Raw genomic sequence first — 21,743 nt, forward strand, 5'->3', positions numbered from 1 at the left:
AAAAAAGTCAGCTGAATGACATTATCAGAATGTTCTACACTTTTTTCAAGACTATAAACCAGTGGTTGTCAACCTTTTTTTGATGAATGCCCACCTACTTCATTCCCTAAGACAAATTTAATAGAGCTGAAGTAGTGATATGATAATATTTATTATCAATCTATTTCTCCCTAAAGGACAGTTTGTGTTACTATAGTAAATTCAAGGTGGTGGTATAGAATTCTGTGCCAATTTCAAATGGTTTTCTCTACTCGCGCCATGCTTCTCGCTGATTCTCGCAAAGCTTTGATCTTAAGAGCATTTGCTGAGCTCCTTCAGAAAATGTCAATTGCATTATGATGCTAAAATTTATTTTAGATGACAGTCAATTTCAGTTACTATAAGTTGCTGTACAAATATGTGGGACATAATGCAGTTGTGATGTCAATGCTTTAGGTTAGATGATTGTTAAAATATCCTATTGAATATTAGTTATGTATCATATGTAAAACAGGTGTGACAGGTCTCAGGTCAGTCTCAAGGAAAATGAGGAAGCGGGAACCAGCTCAAACTCTTCAGTGTAGTTTATTACAGGTTGCTACACACAACACAAAACACTCCGTCACTCAATGATAAGCACAAAAGTAAATTTAACATAGATATCGTCATCTCAGAACTCTGCATCCTCTGTTTCCCCCTAACTCTATCTGCTCCTTTATGTCCCTCCAGCTCTCACTGTAACACAAAACAGGTGTCAGAGATAATTTTCCCCAGGGGTCAATCCTTACCGCTGTCGTCTCACGAACTCACTCTCCATTCTCTACCACGCCCCCAACACCTCACCCTGATATTACGCCGCATCAGTTTTTCTTTAATAGCTGTGCACACAGCATATAATAATCGATGGATGGTCCTTATACTAAGACCGAAATTTTACCCCACTACTTGTTGGGGCAGGTTGTCAGCTTGAACAGGGCCATGATGATTCGCTTTCGGATCGGAACCGGTGGCAACCTGCGATAGACGCATCATCAGGGCAAATATTTCAGTCCTATCAGAAGGGCAACTTTTCCCTTTAGATTGCAATTCCTTCTCTTCTGATTGCATTTATTTGTGAAATTAAAATGACAGTAAGCTGGCTAATTTCAATCAATTGAAGTGGGGGTAATTAGGGACTTCTGGTAGGCAAAAGGTACACAATTAGTGATATGCACACATTTCTGTATGGGAAAAGGCTTGAGGGCAGATTTCTTTTGCAATAAACCAAAACATATGTGACAAAGGTTTTTTTTAAGCATGATGTCATCACAAACACCTTAATCTGTCAGTAATCTGTCAATATGGCCCATTGTCCTTGTTTCTGTCTTTCATATAGAGGTCACAGGTTTATAATTTCTGTCCGAGGCTTCAATTTAAAACTATTATTGTGTGACAGCACCAGACTTTGAGTATGTGATAGCTGACACACATAACATATGCTGAGTCTAATATTTATTACATTTGTCATCTGTTTAAAATCTTAGACACTTCCGCTGTATGATTCCCTGGCTATTCTTGGGATAAAACATTTATATTATTGTCACTGCATGTGAAATGTTAGTCCCAGATGGGACCAGAATAAGTGGTAATTATTGAAGTCAATGCAATATTAGGCAGCAACAAAGACGGTTCTGCCCTCCATAACCTCGACCGCTCCCCCTCCTGCAGTACTCATTAGCTGCAGCCAGCCTTAACAATGCTCACAAAAGTAAATAAAGCAAACACAGTGTAGCCAAGTACTTTATCAAGGCTGAGGACTGGCTATGGCATTAGCCAATGATGATGAGAGTTATTAGACAGCTGATGAGATAGATACAGAACATAATACGTAAATGATGGAGTCTACCTCTGAAAATGGATAGAATTATTAACTGGTTCTGGCATCTGGGTGGGAGCTGGCATGTAAGTAATCAAAAGATTGATGATGGCCGGAATGGACTTTTCTCTCTCTGTTCTGCCAACGTGCACGGAATGTCAGAACGTTTTATTATTTGCTTTACTATCCTGATCCAATAAAGTGTAAAAAGCTCATTGTAAATTTGCTGGAGTTTAAAGGCTATTTCAACAAAACATGAAAATATATACCCTCATGTTGTTCAAAACCAAATTATTTTATTTCTTCTGTGAAACACAAAAGGAGATGCTAGGGACTGATAGCCTCAGTCACCATTCACTTCCATTGCATCTTTTTCCATACAATGAAAGTGAATGGTGATGGAAAAGATTGACTGAGCCGGAAGGAGAAAGTATAGTCAAAATGGTCTTTACATTTTGATCTGTTTCTCACCCACACCTATCATATAGCTTCTGAAGACACTGATTTAACCACTGGAGTCATATAAATTACTTTTATGCTGATTTATGGGATTTTTGGAGCTTCACAATTTTGGCACCCATTCACTTGCATTGTATGAAAAGTATATTCTGCTAAAGAAAGTCATACACATTTGGGATGGCATAAGGGTGAGTAAAGATTTTCATTATTGGGTGAACTATTCCTTAATATCCCAATGGAAGGTCTGATGATTGTATTTTGATAGAAGCCATAATGGCTGTTTTGTATTTGATTATTTGTTAAACAAATAATTACCAATAGGAATGGGTCAGGGCAGTTGTCTAGTCGACCAACAATTGAATAGTCAGTTAATGAGGTTGACTAGTGAGTTTATCTACATTTTTCTTAATTTTTTTGCTTTAATATTTGATTGACCATGCATTAAAGGGGATACAGTAAATTCTCTGAACAGAGAAGTTGTGTTGTTGTGAAAAAATCACTAAATGATAGCCGAGCAATATATTTGTATACGATTATATTCTTCAGTCATTTCCCTTATTGCATTACATTATTGCATTGGTCCCATTATCATGCTTAATTCATAGGTCTCTGCCTTTTTGTGAGTAGTATGATAGTTTTGTGCTTGCCACAGTAGTTTATCCTATGTATTTATTAAATATCTGTGCTTAACGTTAGATGCACGTCTGATTGTCTCTGATGGACATGACCCTAAATGAGTCTGGTTACACTGGCCTTCCTTAAGAGAACACATGTTACATCAGGCCGATATTACAGGTTGAATTACAATCAAGTCATAATGCATATTTAAAAAAGGGCTTTTGACTTCTGTCTTTGTAAATATAAACAGATTAGCATTTAGCCAAAAGGATGTAAACTCAAATTTAAAGGGTAACCAGTGTGTTCATAGCGTTTGTGTGTGTAGTAAGAGCATCCACACAAATAACACACTGTCATCCCTCCTCTTTTAGTATTTCTCTCCTCTAAGTCAAATCCCATCTGACCGACCCTTGTGGGTGAGGCAATATGATGAATTATCTCTATTAGCTACATTCCCTACATCACAGTGAATTGAGCTCTCTTTAAATAGCCACAACAGCCTTTGGGCTGGTTTGAGAATCTTTCTCTTTCATGAGATCTCTGGAGGCTCCAGGATCTGTTACAGAATTCATGCTGCTTTAGGAGAGAGACAGAGGGTGGTGGGTGATTCAACCCTGATGCTATTTTTTTCCACAATCTTTTATTTTAATGCCTAAAACTTAGCAGCAAAACACTTGACAGTGTTTTCTTTGCTGAGAGTTTTGTTTTGCTGTGTCATAAAGTAAAGTACATTCAAACAAGTATGCTCTCATCAATGGTCTGACTGGGTCTGGCAGAGTTTATGCATGTGTTGATATTATTTATGTGATTATTATGAAGTATGTAATAAGGAGGTGAGGATGCACAGCTGTCACAGTGCAGACCCAGAGCTGGAGTGAAGCCGTTTTTCAAGTGTTGCTACTTTTCTTCAAGGCCTATTAAAAGGCTCAAACTCTATTATATTCGTCAGGAAGTTGAGTTCCCTCCGAGAGACACTGTTGTGAGGCTCGTTGAAATGATTTGGTCTGCGAGGTCATTGATGCAATAATAAGATGCAGTAATTTGCACATTCTGAACCAAACCAAATCTTCACTTGATGTTTTTAAGGATATATTTGGGTTGCTTTGCCCTTGTTGTGTGCTCTGGTAAGAGCTATAGAATATGGAAAAATACATTCAAACCAGGATTAATGGGGGCTCAGGGACATTGAAAATATCTGACACAGTAATGTTCCCACTTCTTATTTAAAACATACACATTATCACATATATATATATATATATATATATATATATATATATATATATATATATATATATATATATATATATATATATATCACATAAAATATGACGCGCAGTATATTTTTATGTGGTTACAAAAAAACATGCCCTCAAAAAGGTAAAACTGTCCCTCTAAATCAGCTCCTGGGTTTTGATATTGCCGTTATATTGTAGGAGCCATTGCGCGCACTTTAGCTGAAATTTTACACTTTACTCTTTTGATTTTGTGATGTGTTACTCTCCACACACTCCTGTATATATTATTATTAGTCTAGTTGTTGCTTATAAGAAATGCTATAGAACTATAGAAATGCTTGTAAACATACACATAGGCAGTTAGTGAGAGATGGTGAGTGACTAGGTGTGATGAACTTAACCTCCCAAAAAGCACTTAGTGTCTTTACAAATCTTGTGTTTTTTTATTTCTCTCTCTCTCTCTCTCTCTCTCTCTCTCTCTCTCTCTCTCTCTCTCTCTATTTCATTGCCTCTCTTTCTTTCTGTGCATGCGCAAGCTTTTGTGACACTTACTGATGATTTGTACTTGCCCTGGCAGCAGGGCCTAAAGGCCTAATGAATACTGCATCATTACTGTCCCAATGACATATAAATACACACACTGATTGGTTTTAACTTAAATTCCTCTGTAACTCAGTGTAGATAAAACACACACACACAAACGTACACCCTAACAATTGTCATTGTTGCAGAATTTTGTTTCACCACATTAACTTTTATCTAATGCCTTTAAATCCACAAAAACATACAGTAGATTGGTCACAGAGGAACTTCTGTATTTGAATGTGCATATTTCGATGGCAAAATCTTGGTGAAAGTCTGCTGAGGCCAAGAACCTTGAGGCAATGGTTTTAAATTTTGATACTTATTTAGTAGTTTATAATTGACAAACTGCCTGGCCAAAAAAAAAAAAAATTGCCATTTGGATTTAAATAATGGTTATGATCTTGGGTTGCTTCAGTTGGTCAGGTCTTGGCTCAGAAACATTATGCAGCAATTAAATGAAGCCAGCTGAATACCTGAATGTACTGAATGACCAGGTTATCCCATCAGTGGATTTTTTCTTCCCTGATGGTTTGGGCATATTCCTGGTCATTAATGCCAGGAATCATCGGGCTTAAATTGAGTGGTTCAAGGAGAATTTTCACACATCTTAACCCCATTGAATGTCTTTGGGATGTGCTGGAGAAGACTTTAAGGAGTGGTTCAACTCAATACTGTCAATACTTTAGTGTTGATTATGGCACACATTCGTCGTGGAATTGTTTCGTCAACTTTTGCAATGTCACAACATTTATTTCCATCCAGAGTTGCATTGATTTTTGGCCGAGATCTTGTATTGATGACGGGAGAGTCTTCAGGTTAAGTTCAGGCCAATTCATGTGTGTAAATGATTCCTCATGCTCTCAGAACCACTCTTTCACAATTTGAACCCAAGTAATTTTGGCATTGTCGCCCTGTATTATGTCTGTGCCTTCATGGAAGAATAAAATTGTTGGGATAACCTGGTCATTCAGTACATTCAGGTAGTCAGCCGTCTTCATTTTATTGCCACACAATATTGCTGAGCCTAGACCTGACGAATTGAAGCAACCCCAGATCATAACCATTATTTAAATCCAAAGGGCAACTTTTTTTTGTTTTTGGCCAGGCAGTGTTGTTCTAATTTTTAGACACTTTTTATGCATATAGACTTGAACAGTCACATTTCCTAAGCCAATTTCCTTGTCAAATGGACTCAAGTGTGGTTCACTTGAGTTTGGAATACTGCTTTCAGAATAATCTAACAAACTAAACTTTATGGTCAAATTAATTCAAGCTCCAACCAAAACCTCTACTTTGAAAGCAGCATGATTCTGGAGCAATTTGTGGCAAACATGTTTGTGGTGTACTAACCAGACCCATCGCAATAAAGCAACAAGTCATAAAAGCCTTCTCTTCCATGTAAATATTGAGATTCTGTCCAATAGAACATAATGACGATGACACTGAAAAGTGTGACAGTGAAGAATGGAGTTCCAACAGTTGTCACCTGCTGCACACACACACACACACACACACATAGTCGCTCTTCACCGTCACCGCTGTCCAACCCACCAGATAACAAACAGAAAAGATGTAATTAATTACCATAATTGAAAGACGACGTCCCTTTGAGATCAGTTGTTTGCGGTGCTGGTGGCTTTTTCTCCCAGCGGTCACTGATTAATGGGATGCAGGACTGTAAATGGCCTCTCAGTAATGCTCTGTGTTGTTATGCATTAGCAGCTTTTAACAGAGGACTTTCTTCCACCACGGCACTGCTCCGCCATGCTCTGCCTGTCAGCCCACTCGTCCTCTTTAAGGTGACGATGAGTCATGTTTCTACATGGCGACAGTGTTCAGCACTGACAGTACAAAAAGCCTGCGCTGGCTTATCCTCTCGCTGAAAGAGACTTGTGGATAATGATACAGTGTATAATTGATATTATGAGCATGGGCCTTTTCCATTTTTTCCCCTCATTTTCAGTGACAAGATGCTGGAACAAGCCATTCCCAGGCTCAGTGCATCATGCGTGCATTGCTGTTGTCAGTATTTAGGTCAAATAGAGGCATCCTAACAGGAAATTCTAGCTGACAAGCACGGCAGAGGTGAGATATTAGAGAAGACAGCTTGTCTTAGAGTGGATGACATGCCTGCAGATTGAAACAAACACTCTTCTTAGTACCTGACGCTCAGAACTTTAACAAAGCTCTGAAAGACGCACTGGAACCACACTCACTGCCATACTCATACACTGTTTAAAACACTCAATGAGTCTGGACCAATGTAATAAATGATGCCAAAACATTGCGATTTTCGGTTTTCGGCTGAAAGAAAATCCGGTAACAGAAACACTCGTGAATTAAAACATCTCCTTTTTTGGATGAATTGCTTATTGCTTTAAAGTATAAACAGTAGTTATTTCTGCAATTGCGTTTGGTGATGCTAGTGGCAATTAATTTAGACCCAAAAAATTTAAATTGTTATCATTTACTCACCCTCATGTTATTCCATGACTTACTTTCTTCCATGGAGCACCATAAGGAGATGTTAGGCAGTAAGTTAGTCTCAGTCACCAATCACTTTCATTGCATCGTTATTACATACAGTGATACTGAGACTGTCATTCTGCCTAACTTATCTACTTGCCACGTCCTGTCATGATTAGAGGTGGAAGAATACTCGAAATACACAACCTACCTTTAGCCCAGAGAGGGAAGTTAGACCTACGGGTAATAAAAAGTTTTGTTGAATGGCATTGTGTACGTGTATGTTGCAGGTTTGTGGGGAGAGAGATTGAAGACGCCTGAGGGTTGGATATCCTTATCTCCCGCACAGATCTGCCAGTTCAGCCTCATATGTGCCAGCCTCTGCGAGCGGCTCATTAGATTTAGTGCTGTGCTCTGTTAAAAGCCTCTCTCTTTGTTTTGCCTGGTATTGATCAGCACAGGACCAGATTACAACAGGAAGGTTTAAATAAATCAGCTTTTTTTTTTTAGAGATCAATCCAATGACATTTACTTTATATTGTCTCCGTAAATAAGCAGATGTAATCGGCTCTGTTGCACAGGATGGTGAGAGTAAGTGATACGGTTGTGTTTGTTTTTTTGTCAGGCTCGGGACGAGGGAAAATCGTTTGCTGGTCATCCAAAAAAAGATGTGTAATTTGGGATTTGTTGGTTTTGATATTGCAAACATCATAGGCTATGATAAATAAAATTTACCCTATTTACATTCTTAATGCAAGTTCTTGGTCTTATGGTGCAAAATTCATCAGTCCACGTTATTTTAAATAAAAAATAATTAGGGATGCACTGATACAAGATCTGATTATTTAAAACATCATCTGCCGATACAGAGAGTTTGTCGGTTCTGATTTTTGCTACCCGTTTTAAATCACTGATAATTAATTAATTTACTCTGAAAGAAATGTAAATAATAACTGTATTCTCCATGTCTATATACGTCTTCGATGTAAAATACTGAAACGAAAAGTACATTATTACATCACATTAACATTCTACACTCACATTAACGGAATTCTGAATAGTCTCCTGTCAGGCTTGGTAAGATTTCTTACTTTTTTGAATGTAATTAACTCACATGAATTCTGAATGATTGCCCCTTTTTAGCTGAAGCAGCCTCTGCTTTAAAAACTTGGATTCCTTTTTCTTTCATTTAACATCATTTCGAAAGTAAACATTGTAACCAGGGTTTGAAATTAGCACCTGCCAAATGCGGGTAAAAATCGGCAGTGGTGGGTAATGCCATCAGTTTTACTAGCCACTTTGGCGAGTGACCTTTTCAGGGTTTTTCCTGCCAGTTGACTCGGTCAGCATGCGCCAGAAATACGATAACTAGAGCTCTGGGACACCGCAGAGCGAAACTTGATTCAGTTGGGCTTTTCTCAATATCAGGGACGCCGGCGGAGACCATAAGACTTATGACCCATTTTAATTCTACAGAGAACATTTTAGTATAAAGCTCTATATGGATGAAGTTGAACTCAAACTGCTAGACAGCCCTACATTATAAACAGCACTGACGAGATAAAGATGAAAACAAATAATGCCCATGATCAGTTTTTTAAATCCACATCATCATCATTATTAAAAAAAACTTACTGCATTAACAACTGGTAACTTGTATAGATTCATACTTAATCTTGACTTTATTTTTATTACAACTGTAAAAAGTGTACTTGTAAAGAGTTCTAAATCTTTTTTGGCTCTCAGTTGTTTGTTTTTTAAATTTTATAACAAATACTATAGTTATATGTTTTAGAAAAGACTATCAACATAACCTAACCACAGTAATGTGTAGCCATCCAGGGTCTTACCTGTGGTAATGGCCTTATCATTAAAAATTCCACTGTTAAACAATGGTAGGACAAAGGGATGGGCTGGGCTGGGCTGGGCTGGAACGATGCACGCCCTGTCCCAAATCAACCTGATGGGGCGTGCAAGGGATAAGGGTGGCCGGAGATGACTGTTTGAGAGAGAGAGAGAATTACAGGCAGCTGCCCTGTGTGTTAAGTTGATCATTAAAATATTATATATATTGTCAAGCCTGTGTGTTACACAGTTTTTGCGAGGCATGGGATTTTGGCTAGTGGAAATGCTGAGTGGCTAATGACCTTGGAAACTCCTAGCCACAGTGGCTACTGAGATAAAAAGTTCTTTTCAAACACTTACTGTAACATTAACGAAGTAAAATGGTTTGTGACAGCATTTTAAATTTAAACCTCTTGTAATAAAAATAGCTTTCATTTCATGAATTGTTTGTAACACAGTTTTTTTTTTACACAACCATCTGGTTAATCCAGAAACTTAAAGTATGAGAGAGAGATTGCAAGCCATTTTTCTGTCTCTATTTCTACTTGTCCTCTTTCATGCTACTGAGCCACAATGGCATGTTATTCACTCAGCTGACAGAACAGGTCCATATGGAGAGTTTTTATTCTGTGTCAAGAACCCCAGTAGGAATAATTGCATCATCCCCTCTGAAAAAATTCAATCTTGTGCGATGTGACAGGCCAGCTGTGTTCAGGTAACGCACAGGTCAATATCACTCGCTCAGTACAGAATCGTCCTCGCAGGTTATAACACGTGCACATATACATGTACAAAGGCACACTTCTCTCTCTCTTTCCGAAGTATCTGTCTTTTTCTTTCCCCAAAGGGAGGCTCTTTGGCAGGTGATTCCTTTGTATCCTGTGGCATGAAGCACATCCTCAAACAAATGCGAAGGGAGACAGGAGAGGAGCAGAAATTAATGTCAGCACTTGCCTTGCCTCCCTTTTTTTTAGTGCTAGCTATTTTTAGCATGCTGTTGAAGGAGCTGTCCTGTCCTTGATCCCTAGTATTTTCAGGTGGGGGGACCAATACTGTTTGGTGTTGCTAGTTGCACAGAAATTGCACCCTTTGCTTTTAGTTATTAAATGTTATCCTGTATAACATGAATAAAAAAAATAACACATTCCTTGTTTGGTGTCGATGAAGACAAAAATAGGTTTTGAAGCTCTGTTCTGAAGCACAGACACCAGCATTAAAGGAAACCTATGCTGAGTCATTCTGACTAGGTGCCCGCATACGTGTGATCACTGCGCTAGCCCCCCTCCCTGCGACACATTCTTGTTGAAACTTCAAATACACGTCAGAGCTGCATTCGTTTGGTGTATGTCCGTGTTAGCCACTGGCAGGAATGCTCCCCTCTCCCCCACCCTTTTCCTTGGCTTCTTTGGTATGCTGGTGAAGTTGTCAGGGCAGGCTTGCCCCTCATCATTTTCAAGTGGACGGCGCACTCAGACGCTACCAGGAAAATCGGACTTATCAGTTTGGTGAAATGGGACAGAAAATATGATTTTTTTTCTCTGTATGCACTGAATTGTCTACCAGTGGAAAAAGAGAGTAGAGAATCCTGGAATGTTAGCACAGACAAGTCGATTGCCACCGAGAGAGGGTGGATTGCAAAATAGATAGGACCTTTATTTGCCAATCACAAAGTTAATTTTGCACTTCATTGACACACTCTTTAATCAATGGCAAATATTTGTTGTTGTGATGGCCTCTTGCCAGCATTTGGGGTTAGCAGAGACCAGTGACCTTATCTGTTTCCTATTTTTCTGGCAATTTTCTTGAAAGATTAAATTGATCACATTTTGCTTTCTTTTCCATAAGATGTACCATTGATTTTCATAATTATTAAACATGATTGCTGTCCAAGTGTATATAATTATATGAGGCGCCATGTGGTGTCAAGAAATGACCTACACTACTTGTCGAACGTTTCAAAACACTTGACTGAATTTATGTTTCTGATGATCTAAAAAAAAATTAAACAAGGACTTATGCTTAAAATTATTGAAATTAGTTTTGTAAACAAAAATGGGTTTATATATGTATATATACAGTGCATCTGGAAAGTATTCACAGCGCTTCACTTTTTCCACATTTTGTTATGTTACAGCCTTTTTCCAAAATTGATTAAATTCATTATTTTCCTCAAAATTCTACAAACCGGCCAAACTGAGCGATCGGGGGAGAAGGGCCTTAGTCAGGGAGGTGACCAAGAACACAATGGTCAGATGAACTCTGCAGTACTCCACCAATCAGGCCTGTATGGTAGAGAGGCCAGACGGAAGCCACTCCTCAGTAAAAGGCACATGACAGCCCGCCTGGAGTTTGCCAAAAGGCATCTGAAGGACTCTCAGACCATGAGAAACAAAATTATCTGGTCTAATGAAACAAAGATTGAACACTTCGGCCTTAATGGCAAGCACCATGTCTGGAGGAAACCAGATACACTCACCTAAAGGATTATTAGGAACACCATACTAATACTGTGTTTGACCCCTTTCGCCTTCAGAACTGCCTTAATTCTACATGGCATTGATTCAACAAGGTGCTGAAAGCATTATTTAGAAATGTTGGCCCATATTGATAGGATAGCATCTTGCAGTTGATGGAGATTTGTGGGATGCACATCCAGGCCACGAAGCTCCCGTTCCATCACATCCCAAAGATGCTCTATTGGGTTGAGATCTGGTGACTGTGGGGGCCATTTTAGTACAGTGAACTCATTGTCATGTTCAAGAAACCAATTTGAAATGATTCAAGCTTTGTGACATGGTGCATTATCCTGCTGGAAGTAGCCATCAGACGATGGGTACATGGTGGCCATAAAGGGATGGACATGGTCAGAAACAATGCTCAGGTAGGCCGTGGCATTTAAACGATGCCCAATTGGCACTAAGGGGCCTAAAGTGTGCCAAGAAAACATCCCCACACCATTACACCACCACCAGCAGCCTGCACAGTGGTAACAAGGCATGATGGATCCATGTTCTCATTCTGTTTATGCCAAATTCTGACTCTACCATCTGAATGTCTCAACAGAAATTGAGACTCATCAGACCAGGCAACATTTTTCCAGTCTTCAACTGTCCAATTTTGGTGAGCTCTTGCAAATTGTAGCCTCTTTTTCCTATTTGTAGTGGAGATGAGTGGTACCGGTGGGGTCTTCTGCTGTTGTAGCCCATCCGCCTCAAGGTTGTGCTTGTTGTGGCTTCACAAATGCTTTGCTGCATACCTCGGTTGTAACGAGTGGTTATTTCAGGCAAAGTTGCTCTTCTATCAGCTTGAATCAGTCGGCCCATTCTCCTCTGACCTCTAGCATCAACAAGGCATTTTCGCCCACCGGACTGCCGCATACTGGATGTTTTTCCCTTTTCACACCATTCTTTGTAAACCCTAGAAATGGTTGTGCGTGAATTCCCAGTAACTGAGCAGATTGTGAAATACTCAGACCGGCCCATCTGGCACGAACAACCATGCCACGCTCAAAATTGCTTAAATCACCTTTCTTTCCCATTCTGACATTCAGTTTGGAGTTCAGGAGATTGTCTTGACCAGGACCACACCCCTAAATGCATTGAAGCAACTGCCATGTGATTGGTTGATTAGACAATTGCATTAATGAGAAATTGAACAGGTGTTCCTAATAATCCTTTAGGTGAGTGTGTGTGTATATATATGACACCATCAGCACTCTGACACCATCAGCACTCTGAAGTTTCACTGTGTGTGTGTGTGTGTATCACTCCGCTTGTGTTCATGCTAAAGTGTAAGAGTAGTGCATATGTGTTAAGAGTTACTGTATAAGTGTCTCTTACATGTATTTTTTATATATATTTTTTACATTACATATGTTTGCCAGCAAAGATAATTTTTGTGTGTAAAATGAGCAGTTTGTAAAGTGAAGTGAATCCATCAGTCAGTGTTTACATTCAACAGCGCCCCGTAATCACTCATATTACTACTACAAGACTACAGCTAGAAAAATAGCTTTACACGGCTTTAAAGGGCACCTATTATGGCATTTAAAATGTTCATAATATTGTTTTGGGAGTCCCCAACAACAGTTTTACATGCATGCAATGACAAAAAACACTTTTGTTGTCTTATAATATGCATTTATGTTTACCTGATTTGCTCACCGACTCCCAAATGATTCGTTCAACGACTCATTTTTCCAAACCCCTCCTTTGCGTGACGCTAATCTGCGTTGATTGGTCAGATGACCCAGTCAGTTGTGATTGGTATACTCTGTGCAGAGATTGTCGGAAACGGAACGCCCATCACCGCTGGGCGTTCAACATTTCACATATTTAAAAAAAATGGACAATGGAGACCTAGAAGCTGCACTGAGCGTAACTTACACAACACACACAAATACTTATTAAGCATGCTAAAAAACACATAAAAGCAACAATTAATAATAATACTTACAGGTTGTGATTCGGAGGAGGAAGCTGATCCAAATAAACTTGGTACTGAACCTTCCTTCAGTATCAACCGGCTCGCGAATCCACACTTGAAAGCATTCATGTTCATAAAGCAATCGTCATTAAAATGACACGAACACAGCACAAGGTTCGGGCTATACTTGTGTGGTATAGTTGTAAATATAAACTCTAGCCACTGATTCTTCACATGCTCGTCCCTGGGCAGTGATAAAAAGGTCGCTTTTGATATGCACTTCAGAAAACAGCGTCTTGTTGTAGACATGATGTTTTCAAGTTTTCGCTGATGTCTGCATGTGCAATGAGTGGGCGCAGCCAATTTGATAATTTTTCGTCTTGACGTCACAACGAAAAGGAAAATGACTCGTTGGATAAACGATTCATTACATTGACTCAGAGTCGACTCCTACTTTTGAGAGACAATAACTTTTTTTATGGTGAACTTTCATATATAAAACTTTGCAGGATGTTTTTGTTCACTTAAATCTATGTTACACACTACATGAAAGGTAATTTTCAAAATTCCATAATAGGTGCCCTTTAAACCAACAACTTCAGCATTACGGCTCATCACAGCTGAGAGATACAACAGACTGATTAATTACACAACTCAAGGCACTTACCTTTTACTGGAGTTTCCACATTGGAGAAAAAGTACTGTTATAATGGCTGAGGACATTGCGGTTTCTATAGTGAAAGACTCTTGCACACCGCTACCATGAATTAGGGAGAATTACCCCCTCTGATGGCTATATTTCCACTGAGAAAGCTGATCTTCAGAAAGCTGACAGCATCTCTGCTTGGGTGTGGCAACAGGTAACCACACACTCTCCGTGTCTCTCTCTCTCTCTCTCTCTCTCTCTCTCTCTCTCTCTCTCGCTCTCTCTCTCATTCACTCACACACACATACACACACACTCACATCCATCCTTGTTTATCCAATAACTTGTTAGAAACAGCACAAGCCATGATACAATTTCTGAAGTGACATTTTTGAATTACTAACGGAGGCTTGGACGCAACATTTGGTTTGAACCAGCAAAGGCAGATTCTGGTCCGCCACGTAATAAAGTAGTTCCATGCACAAATGCGTTTTTATGACCATGCTCAGTTTTTCCTCATTTAAAAAAAAGCATATCAGGTGGCACCTCATGAAGTTGTTTGAGAGAAAACCCAAAGTATGCAGATCTGTAATTTAGGCAAAGGGTCGCTACTTTAAAGGATATAAAATATAAGATTAATTTGTTTGACATTTTTGCTCACTAATTCCTACACTGCAGCAGCTTGTGTTATTTCTCAGTTTTGATGACTTTAGTTTTATTCCAAATTAATTTGGCTGTTAGTGTTTGAAGAGTACTCCCTTCACCTTTAAATAACCTAACTCACTTTCTCTTCCCTTGCGTCAAGTTCACTTTGGTCCACACAACTCCTTTTAATCTGCCTTTTGCATACCGTTCACATGGTGCCCTGCCTGGGGATATTAGTCTGCTTCTTCCCTCCAAGGGCACTGTTGATGAGTCTCTCATCCACCGCACCCTAAAGTGTTTATTAGCATACTAAAACTCCTTTCTCTGTCTATGCATGCCCAATCAGGCCTTCAGGTGTCCTCTGTCATCCCAGGATGCACTGCTCTTAGTGTAGTGATTATTACTGTGAGCTTTGGATATAACTTACAGATCTAAATGCATAATCTTTCTGCATACTTTACACACTTCCACAAATGTTTTTATATTTTTACACACAGTACGGAACTAAATCAATAGGTAAAAATTAGGTAAAGTTAGGGTTGCAGGTAATTGTTTTTGCTGTTGTTCTTTACAAATAAATTCACAGCTTAATCAGAGGTGTAAAATGCTTTAATGTAGTATAAGTGAACCAAAGAATTTAATTTAATATACTCATTTATTTATGTAGATGTTTGCCTTATTATTTCTTAGTTTGCTTGTTTTGATTTCATCACTCTTTACATTACTGGTATTTGTTATATTTACAGTTTTACAACATTACATACATTCATTAATTGAAATATTTGTTTCATTGTTTTTATTTAAATGCATGTTTATGTGTTTATGTAAATGTTTAATTAAGTGTGTTATTAAGAGGTTTCATTACTCTTTACAGACCTTTTTTCTTTTTTGTTACACTTACAGTGTAAACTTGCTTAAACTTGATTACACATTGTCTACAGTAATTTAATTAAATATTTATTTATCTATTTTTTTTTTTTATCACTTTACATAACAGTTCTTCTTAATTCTTTGCTGTATAGCTTGATTACACACATTTATGTAAATAATTAATTCATTAATTAGTTAAATGTTGATGTGTTAATTTATTTAAATGTTTGACTATTTATTTATTTTTGTTTAATTACAGTAAAACAAAAATACTTAGTACTTAATACTTAGTAAAAATACTTAGTATTTTTGTTACTACTGTAATAGTTCTTGTAACATTTTATACAATTACAGTTCACAACATGATTACACATTAAATGCTTGCTCCTCATTAGTATTACTCAGTTCTTACCTAAATACTGAGTAATTCCTTTTTTTTTCCTGCCATAATTCATTAACTGTTTGCAGTATTTGTCTTAATACACCACCAATATTGAATATGACATATTTGTCCATTTTAATAAGAAGAGTCTCTTCACAGTGTTTGGTCATTCACACAGCTCAGAGCATTGGGCCTGTTGTCTGTCACACGGCCTTGTCATTGTTTTACATTTTGGATGGCATAATGGATTTATATCACCACTCTCACCAGCAAGACAATCTAAAAAAAGCAATTTACGATGAATCGCAACAATTTTCATGCGCTTCATTTTGAATGAACTTCATGACTTTCTGTGTGTGTACATTGAGAATTTTTATGTATTCTAATGTAATGAAATCAAGCTAAAAAGATGCCCTATGAATCACCTCACGTAAATCCCCCAAACAATTCTCATTGTTTGCAAAAAATAATAATGTAAATACAATGAAAGAAAATAAATAAACAATTAAAATGTATTTAATTAATTGGGTTAAACAAGGGGACAAAAGACATGAGTTTGGTTTATTCTCAGGGCTTCAGAATGACATTTTCTCATCCTTCTTCACTCAGGCTCTCTTCATTATAACACAGCTGAGGAGAGATGCATATCGCAACTTATCTTCAAAGAGCGAGTGTGGGAGAAATAATTGCATTGGGGGTTGTTTCGTAATAAATACTTTATCATCTGTTGGAACCACGACATCTTTGGCAAAACGTTTTATGTAATGTAAATCGTGTTACTGCTCCAAACCCAGACCCTGATGAAGGAGTAACAATGAACATATACCATTTATGCTATATGATGTAGTGTGTCTCTGCCAATCTTTTATGAAATAATGTTTGTGCCTTTAATCTTGAAGGATTTCTAGTCTTGTCTATTATTTAATGATTTTACATTGATTGGGTTTACCTTATGCTTGTTAGCACCTAAATCACAGCTGAGTCAGTCAATGACTTAACAAACAGCTTTTTATTAAAAGGGTACTTGGCACCTAAGGAAACTGGTTTCAGACAGGCTTTCAAGGGATCATAATGTCACCTATGATTCAAATGAGCTTTAGAGTTGACATCTTTAGTGACTTTAGTTATTATTGATTGGTAGAAAAGGAATTATACTTAAAAAAAAGTAAATAAATAAAATCCTTCTTTTGACTAGGTTTTTTCAAGTTTATTGGAAGTGGTTTACTAATCAATCTGAATGATTTGTTAGAGAATCTGCCTGAATGAAAATTATTTTAATAAATCTGGAAAAGTCGTGAAAATTAATTTATGAAAAATTACGGTAAATATGTCTACTAAATAGGTCCTGAAAGCTGAATATCCAGTGGATGTGCATAACTGGGTGGTCATCCTGTTCTTATATTTCACTTAGTTTCTTTCTCTTTTCTCTTCCTCAGATATCCCAGAACCTGGGCAAGATATACAGTGAAATGATATTTGTCAATGGATTCGTGCACTGCGATCCTCACCCTGGCAACGTGCTGGTGCGAAAGAGTCCTGAATGCAATAAGACGGAAATTGTGTTACTCGATCACGGCCTGTATCAGGTAAGACATCAGCCGGGGCCAGTGCAGACTCGACAGAGAAGCAAATTCATCACATATTACACCTCACTATTTACCTGCTGGCTCCAAGGTCAGCTACACACTCAGACCTGTATGTGCTGCAGTGGACTAAAAGCATTTAATTTGTGTGGCCCTGAAGCTGTTGTGTGTTTTAGAAATTGTGTATTTCCAACACCCTCTTATTGCAAGCACATATCCAAAGTAATACAGTATATCGACACTCCACAATGTAATGAAATGTACTTTTACATTCCCACTCAAGTTCAGAAGACACTTGGGCTATAAATGCATCCATGGAGATAATTTGGTGGTAAATATGCACTTATGATGCTGCCTGTCTTTACAAGAAACAAAGAAAGGTATTCTAGTTTGACCCATAATGGAACTAAATTGAAAGGAATGACGTTTGCATGCAACAGCAATCTTGTTTTCCTTTGCTTGGTTTCACAGTCTCATTTGTTGAAAGCCAAAATGTCATACTCTGAGTTCTGTAAATGTAGTTATGAACCTGAATATATAATTATAAATCCGAAAATAGAATTGCATATCTGAATATATAGTTGTAAATCTGCATATATAATGGTAAATATGAATATATAGTTATACATTTGAATATTTTCCAAAAATACCTTTATGCATTTTGAAGATATGAGCAATCAAACATAGTGGCCCTGTTTTTTTTGGGCCACCCTATATATATATATATATATATATATATATATATATATATATATATATATATATATATATAAAATCTGAATATACATACTTGAAAATCCAAATATATAGTTATAATTTCTGGAAATGTAGTTATTAATCCAAAAATATACTTGTAAAACCAAATACATCATTATAAATTCTGAATAGAATTTTTATAAATCAAAATTGATAGTGTAACTATATATTCAGATTTACAAGTATATATTCAGATTTATAAAATATATACATTTGGCTATACAGTATATTCAGGATTTGTAACTATACTGTATATTTCAATTTACCAGTATATATTTTACTTATAATTATATATTTGGATTCAAAACTATATATTCAGGATTTATAACTTTATATTCACATTTACAACTATATGTGCAAAATTAAAACCAAATATGGGAACTCTTTACAATAACGTTCCATTTGTTTATATTACATTAGTTAATGTGTTAGGTATCATGAACAAACAATTTACATTGTACTGTTTATAACATTTATTAATCTTTGTTCATTGTTAGTTCATCTTCGTTCATTGTGCATTAAGTAGTGTTAACGACACAACTTTTGATTTTAAAATTGTAGAACATTAATAATAAAGATAAACAAATGCTGTAAATGTATTATTCATTGTTAGTTCATGTTAACTAATGTTAACAAATGGAACCTAATTGAATAGTGTTACCCAATATATTTTGGGTTTTATAACTATATATTCAGATTTAAAAGTATATTTTCAGATTTATAATTATGTATTCGAATTTACAGCTTTACATTTTCCAATTAAGTCTCTTTATCTCAGAGGGGGATTTGCTGGTCTTGAATTCAACAGAAGTTGTTAATGAGGCCCAAAAGACATCATATTAGCAACTATCGTGTAATCTGTCTTTCTGTAATACTAACATCGCTAAACACAAATTTGCATTCACTCAACTCAGATTATTATTTATGCCTCCATTGTATTTCATTTGTTCAAAAGTCCCAAACACTAAAGCAATGGTTTGTTATGTCCCTGTCCAAGGTACTGAACCAGGACTTCAGGCTTGACTACTGCAGGCTATGGCAGAGTTTGATAAAGGGAGATATGAAAGGCATAGAGCGTTACAGCAGGCGTCTAGGTGCAGGAGATCTGTACCCTCTATTTGCTTGTGTCCTCACCGCCCGCTCCTGGACATCAGTTAATGCTGGAATCAGCCAGACCCCTGTCACTCAGTTTGAGGTAATAAAATCATATGTCTAATTTAGCATATATGTGTATATATTGATCACAGAGGATTTGGTCTACAATTTGTTTTTGTTTTATGCTCATGTTATATATACACACAGAGCAATATAAATAAAGGGAGAAATATGTTCTGAATAATGTTTGCACTGCTCACATGTGTAAATGATTACAGAATTTGAATACTGGTTAAACTTTTCCTTTAAGTGCTTCTTTTAGTACCTGACTGTTGTTAGTAGTTAAAAAGACCATGCCAAAGTTCATCTGTCTTCTCATTAAAACTACATGCCTTACTGTCAAGGTGGCTGAGCTGGTAGCTCCTTGGCCAAAGGACTAGTGTTGGGTCAGTGCTGGGGTGGTTGTGGGATTCTGGACTCGTAGGCCAGATGGGGGTTGTTTGGCCATCTGGAAAGTGTTGGGGACCTTGATATTCACTACTAGGTTACTGTATACTCATATAAAGCTAAAACAATTATATTGTTATATTTCATATATGAAAATATATGAAATATATATATTGGGGGTGGGGGGGGTTGTGTCTTTATTTTGCAATAATGACCTGTTGACTGTATTATTTCTCTTATTACAAAGCTACTAAAAAATAAGTATATAAATGGGCATGAAATATTGATTTGAGTTTTATATTATTTAATATGTCAGAATCAGACTTTGGAGTAATACAAGAGAATTGAAACTAGCACAGCTTGGTAAAAAATCCAATTACAATGCAATTTTAATCAAGTATTCAAGAGAGCCATGTAATAATATTTGTTAGTCACATATTAATGTACCTTACTATAGGTTCTATATAGTATTTCTCATAGCAAATGTTACTTTTATACACATTATTTTGAAAGGACCACTGAAGTGGAAAAGGCTTTACTTGACTAAATAAAATAAAAAAATAATAAAAATGAAAACAAACAGGAAACATTAGATTATAGACATATTTTCTGATTCGCATCAATTTCAGGAGCGTTCCACTTGCGTTGGGCCTATTTAGTCAGTCGTGTCAGGCTGTAGCATTAGAGTGCTCTTTCCTTTCTTTCTCGATTCATTAACCAGAAGCCTATGCGGGGATAATTATGGCCCAGTCCATGGCCACTCATGTTGGGTGTGCTTTTTAGAAGCGTCTGATTCTCCAAACCGATATGCAAAAACTCTCTGCAGCGATTCCTCCCACCAACATCATCAAATTATCAGGATGTTTTGAAGTATTCTGGTCTTTGATAATTACAGGCAGTTATAAAGGCTGATTTCACATGTACAGCTGTGGCATTTGCTGAAAGAGAGGCTTTCTCATCTGCATAAGAAAGGAGAGATAAGAACATATTGTATTGCCAGCTCAGAATAATAGCCTTTAAAATCTACAACAATCATTGCTTTTTATATCCCAGAAAAGAAGACAAAGATTAATTTTGTTTGTGTCTTTTTGTTTAAGAACATTCCCTGCAATGCTGATGATGACAATTCAGGTGGTGAAGTCATACTGTAGTAGACTGTGTTTTTATATATATATATAATATAATTAGACACATTTTTGTATGTATAATAAGTGAGTGCATACATGCCATAAATCAATGGCCATATTGTTATTAAAAGTTGGGCAGATTCAATTTATATCAAACTTTCTTACATTTAAGTGTACATTGCCTATGCATTATAAGACACTATGCAGTAGTTAAACAACAAATTTGCAAAATGCAAAAGTTTAATTTGCTGTAGTTTCAAATCTCAAAACTGTTATTTTCTCTGGCTGCCATTCAGACTCTATTGGTTACCCGCTGGGTCTCTCTCGCTTGGTTTCGCATTTGACACTGGTTCAGATGACAGTGAGTGAGCGTTTTCGGCCGATGCAATTCTGCAGCTTGCACGTATCTCTCCCACGCTTGGCTCACTGTTTGTGGGTGAAGTCTCCATTCTCTGTACAGTTAATCCGCACCATGTTTATAATGCCCGGGACATGCATCATGCATAATCAGTAAGCACACAATCAGTTTATGTGCTAACATGTTCAATTTATATACAATTTATATTTTTTATAATAATAGTTTAATAATTTAGATTTGGGCATATGTATTTAAATTCCACTACATATTGTTGTGGCTTCTGCCACCTCTGTGAAACATCACTCTTGAAGTCTTGGGGTTTTGTTACCAGAAGATAGACTTTATTATCAGAGATAAAAAAGCT

At 37.1% G+C, this 21,743-nt stretch overlaps 1 protein-coding gene across 1 annotated transcript in view; it reads left to right on the top strand.

Annotated features, from left to right (window-relative positions):
• The window catches only part of LOC127656965 (aarF domain-containing protein kinase 1-like), a 175,034-nt gene that overhangs the window by 122,271 nt on the left and 31,020 nt on the right, over positions 1-21,743 (top strand). Inside the window, exons 8-9 of the mRNA XM_052145559.1 lie at positions 17,450-17,599; positions 19,350-19,547. Coding sequence (XP_052001519.1) covers positions 17,450-17,599; positions 19,350-19,547 — 348 coding nt within the window. The remainder of the gene's footprint in view (positions 1-17,449; positions 17,600-19,349; positions 19,548-21,743) is intronic.

The sequence above is a fragment of the Xyrauchen texanus genome, chromosome 16 (genome assembly GCF_025860055.1).
Source record: "Xyrauchen texanus isolate HMW12.3.18 chromosome 16, RBS_HiC_50CHRs, whole genome shotgun sequence".
Classification (NCBI taxonomy): Eukaryota; Metazoa; Chordata; class Actinopteri; order Cypriniformes; family Catostomidae; genus Xyrauchen; species Xyrauchen texanus.